The sequence below is a fragment of the Malania oleifera genome, chromosome 4, assembly GCF_029873635.1.
Source record: "Malania oleifera isolate guangnan ecotype guangnan chromosome 4, ASM2987363v1, whole genome shotgun sequence".
In the NCBI taxonomy this organism is placed as follows: domain Eukaryota; kingdom Viridiplantae; phylum Streptophyta; class Magnoliopsida; order Santalales; family Ximeniaceae; genus Malania; species Malania oleifera.
In genome coordinates this window covers 85,381,263-85,385,366 of record NC_080420.1, presented here as the reverse complement: position 1 = coordinate 85,385,366, position 4,104 = coordinate 85,381,263, and the positions used below count along the sequence as shown (strand labels likewise).

The following is a 4,104-nucleotide window of genomic DNA, read 5'->3' as shown; positions in this document are numbered from 1 at the left end:
CATCATGGTTGGTTATATGAAATTTCCTGCGTTGAAAATCCTTTGAAACCCTTTTTTTCTTTTCTTCTAGTACTTTTTTGTTGTTGCATTTTTCGGTAACGCTTATACCTTCTTAGTTCGTCTATCTTCGAATATAAAGAGTGATGAACGACTTTTTACCAAACATATAATAAAAAATCCATAAAATTTTCAAAACTTCATATGATGTTTGAATTTTTTACGCTAAACTTCAAGAGGAATTAGAGTCTTTAATCCATTATTATTCAATCGTAAAATTATATAATTACGCAATAGTTTTTCTATGAAATACCCAATTATACAACTATAACTTGTATTTGGAAAAATAAAATTCAGAATTTTCTCCAACTTACATCAATCCCCAAAAATTTGATAGCTCAAAATAATATGAACTATTTCATATACAAAGTCTATTCTTTACCACAATTTGAAGTCGCAATAGCTTCAAATGGCGGAGGCACAAGAGTCATGACCTCCTTTAGAATAACGGCAGCACCATCGTAGCGGTCTCGCATTAAATGAGTGCTCCGATCGCTTACTGCTTCCTCCAACTGCAAGCACAAGCAAAATCAAACTTTTTAATTGAAATTTTAGTTTAGGACATAGATTTAAATAAAAATTATTTTTAATTTTATATCATATTTTATTTGAATTCAAATAAATTAAAATTATGAACATTGAACATTCTCACTAAACATTAAAAAAAAAAAAAAATGTCAATAAATTTTTCAGTAAATATTGAATTAGAAGATAAATTTTTATTTAAGTATTAGTTGAAAAGATTACTAATTCATATTTGAGATATTGAAATTTACACTTTAGATTTACATTGGTCCGAGCTTAGAAAAAAATAATATAGACATGGAAATTCAAATTTATAATTTGATTTGTAAAATACGGATTCCTAAAAATTTATATTATACTTTATCCATGATCATACAAATTTAAATCCAATTAGTAGATATTAGTAATATAAAAAAGAAATACCTGCTGTATGGAGGAAAGCAATTTATTAGCGAGTTGTGTGAGAGATTCCTTCCGATCATCGTGGGGCGCCGCAGAGATCATCCGATGGAAATCGGAGTAGAAGAAGGTTGATTTGAGACGAAGATCCCTCTGCATCCAATCCCACAACTCATCATCATCGTAATCATCATCATCCTCCATGATCAGATTCTCCCAAGTTGACAACAGATCATAAGCACAGTTTTTAATCCGAAAGGCACTTCGTCTGCTCTCCATATCCATCGCCATTTTTGTACGTCTGCAAGATGTTCTCTCTCGCGTCACAGCGAAACCACAGATTGCTCTTCTCGAATGCTCTTTGCTTAAGAAAGAAGCTAAAAGGGCAAAGTATAATACTAATAATTTTTATTATATTTTTGTTCATATATATATATATATATATATACTACCCTTCTGTCATATCTTTCAACAGTCCTAAGATTTTGTTTGAAAATATGTATTTTATCGCTCTAATCTAAATTTTTGTATGATATTTTTTTCCCAAATTCATCAGATCATTCTTAATTTGACTTTCAGATTATTCTGATAGACTTTTATATGGAAAAAAATGTTCAAAAATTAATGACATATAAAAATAAATTTTTATATTGACTAAAAAAGTGTTTCCAAAATTTCAAAAGCAAAAACTTCGATTTTCCAAACTCAATATAAAAGCAATAGATATTTAGGCTTAGGCCTAACTTTATAACATTCAACAAGACATTCTTGGGGATATCAGAGGAGAGAGATTGCAATCTGTAAATATTTGTTCTCTCTCCTGGGAAAAATTTTCCTATTTTCCATACGAAAATCCATTTAAAAAATCATCAATTGTAATTTATTTTTTTACACTAATTTCAGGAGCAAGAACAAAACATCAACTTCGAGAATCCAGAGCAGCTAAGGCATTAAGCAGAGAAAATTAGATAAAACCCTCTCTGCATTTACGCACTTGGCAACGCCGATAAAGGGATCGAAGGACCGAAAAAGAAACATTAATTCCAACACTCAGTGGTATTCTAGACTTCTAGTAGCACGAGAAATTTCAAACTGATCGCTTTTCTTTCATTAAAAATTAATAGAGGTTGAAGCGAAATATTCAAGAAAAGGAAATGTATTAAATTTCTAACCATCATCCTCCAAACTTCCCTTTGAAATTTCTGAAGTCACAAAAGCTAGAAAACCCCCACTTGCATTAATTTCTTCAAATATCAACATCGATGTTCTTCATTGCGGACACAAAATTTCAAAACTAAATTTATTATTACTTTTTTTTTCAGGATTAATAATCAAGAACGGACTGCCCAAACAGAAGGAGGAGGAAGAAGAGAGAGAGAGAGAGAGAGAGAGAGAGAGAGCTAACCCGGAGAGTGATTCTGGAAGAATTTGTCCGTACAAATCCATGGACAGTGAGTGAAAGCCCAAAATATTGTTATTGGGGAAATAAAAGGTAAAAGGGAGAGCGGTTGCCCCAAATTTTCATTTGCTCTCATCTTTAAAAATATCAAATATATTCCAAATGACTATTTGTAATTATTTTAAAATATTCCTTTAATTACGATAATTATTCTAAGGTAGCTTAATAATTATGTCAAATTTATCCCTATAACTACTCATAACCATCCCAAAGTACCCTATAACTAACTAATTATAATTATCCTAAAATACTCTTATATTATTTATTTATTTATTATTTTTTTCTTTATAATTTTTCACAAATTTTAAAAATTAGAGAGTATGGAGCACACACATAGTGCTTGTTATGATTTTATGTCTTTATATGTATCTTAAAGTAGTATTTGGGAGTATAAATTTTATATCTTAGATTTGCATTCGGATAGATTTGAACAAATTTCAATATAATTTTCTGTTATATTTTATCTAAATCCAATGCAACTCTAAATCCAAACCCTGCCCAAACATAAGGTGAGTGTTTGTTAAAATTAATAGCATTGCAAGTGTCAAATTAGATATTAATTATAAAGGCAAAAGAAACTTACCTTTCAAACATAAAAAATTTTCCTAAGATTTTAAAAATATTAGGAAAACATTGTTGCTGGAATATGCTCACTGCTATTTTCATTTACATTTCTCAAGAATTTACACAAGTAAAGAAGGAATCAAGTTTGTTACATAAATGGAGGGAATAACAGAATGATGCCTACAGTTACAGAGCATTTGTTATGGTGCTTCATAAGAGTTATTTACAGTTATGCTAATACGCCCCCTCGAGTCCAATGGTGTGTCAAAAACATTGAGACTCGATCGAAAATGAAAGAATTTTTTAGAGACCAAAGGTTTGGTGAAGATATTCGCAATTTGGTCCTTTGAGCTGAGAAATGAAGCTGTCGGTGATTTTGCTGCCACTTGGTCACGGAAAAAATGAAAGTCGATGTCCATGTGTTTTGTCCAAGAGTGGTAAATGGGGTTGGCTACAAGGTAGGTTGCTCCAATGTTGTCACACCATTAGATTGGAGCATGTGAGAGAGAAATAAGTAGCTCACGCAATATTGTTTGTAACTAGATTGTTTCAGCTACAGTAGTGGCAATAGAGTTGTACTCAACCTCTGTGCTCGATCGAGCTAGTGTTTTATGCTTTTTGAAACTCCATGAAATCAAATGGTTGCCAATAAAAATGCAATATCCACTGGTTGATCGTCTGTCATCAGGACAACTCGACCAATCAACATCAAAATAGGTTTGAAGCGTTAGGGAGGATTTGAAAGGAAATAGGATACCATGATTAATAGTTCCCTTAAGGTACCTCAAAATTCTTTTAACAACATTCCAATGAGAAACTTTGGGATCATGCATGAATTGACAAACTTTATTCACCAAGAAACTGATGTCTGGTCAAGTGTGAGACAAGTATTAAAGGGTTCCAACAGTGCTTCTGAAAAGGGTTAGATCATCAAATGAAAGGGAATCAAAGGATGACAATTTTAAGGAAGCTGCCATGGGTGAGCATGGGTTTGGCATTTAGCATATTGCTGCGATATAGCAAGTCATTAATGTATTTTCGTTGAGTGAGCATAACATTATTCTTTATATAATCAATCTCCAAACCTAGAAAATAGGACA

General features: G+C 31.6%; 1 protein-coding gene across 1 annotated transcript; it reads right to left on the bottom strand.

Annotated features, from left to right (window-relative positions):
* Nucleotides 1-294: 294 nt before the first annotated feature.
* On the bottom strand, nt 295-2,496 carry LOC131154099 (photosynthetic NDH subunit of lumenal location 3, chloroplastic-like). The gene is made up of 2 exons (XM_058106609.1): nt 1,006-2,496; nt 295-569 (listed from the first exon to the last, which is right to left on the bottom strand). The coding sequence occupies exons 1-2, from the start codon at nt 1,270-1,272 to the stop codon at nt 429-431; spliced, it is 408 nt and encodes a 135-aa protein (XP_057962592.1). The 5' UTR covers nt 1,273-2,496; the 3' UTR covers nt 295-428.
* Nucleotides 2,497-4,104: the final 1,608 nt, after the last annotated feature.

What these genes read in the sequence shown, in the direction of transcription:
- LOC131154099 (XM_058106609.1), bottom strand. Translation starts at nt 1,272, where the DNA reads ATGGCGATGGATATGGAGAGCAGACGAAGTGCCTTTCGGATTAAAAAC. An exon ending in TGCTTTCCTCCATACAGCAG is followed by an intron (nt 570 to 1,005) that starts GTATTTCTTTTT and finishes TTGTGCTTGCAG; the next exon opens with TTGGAGGAAGCAGTAAGCGA.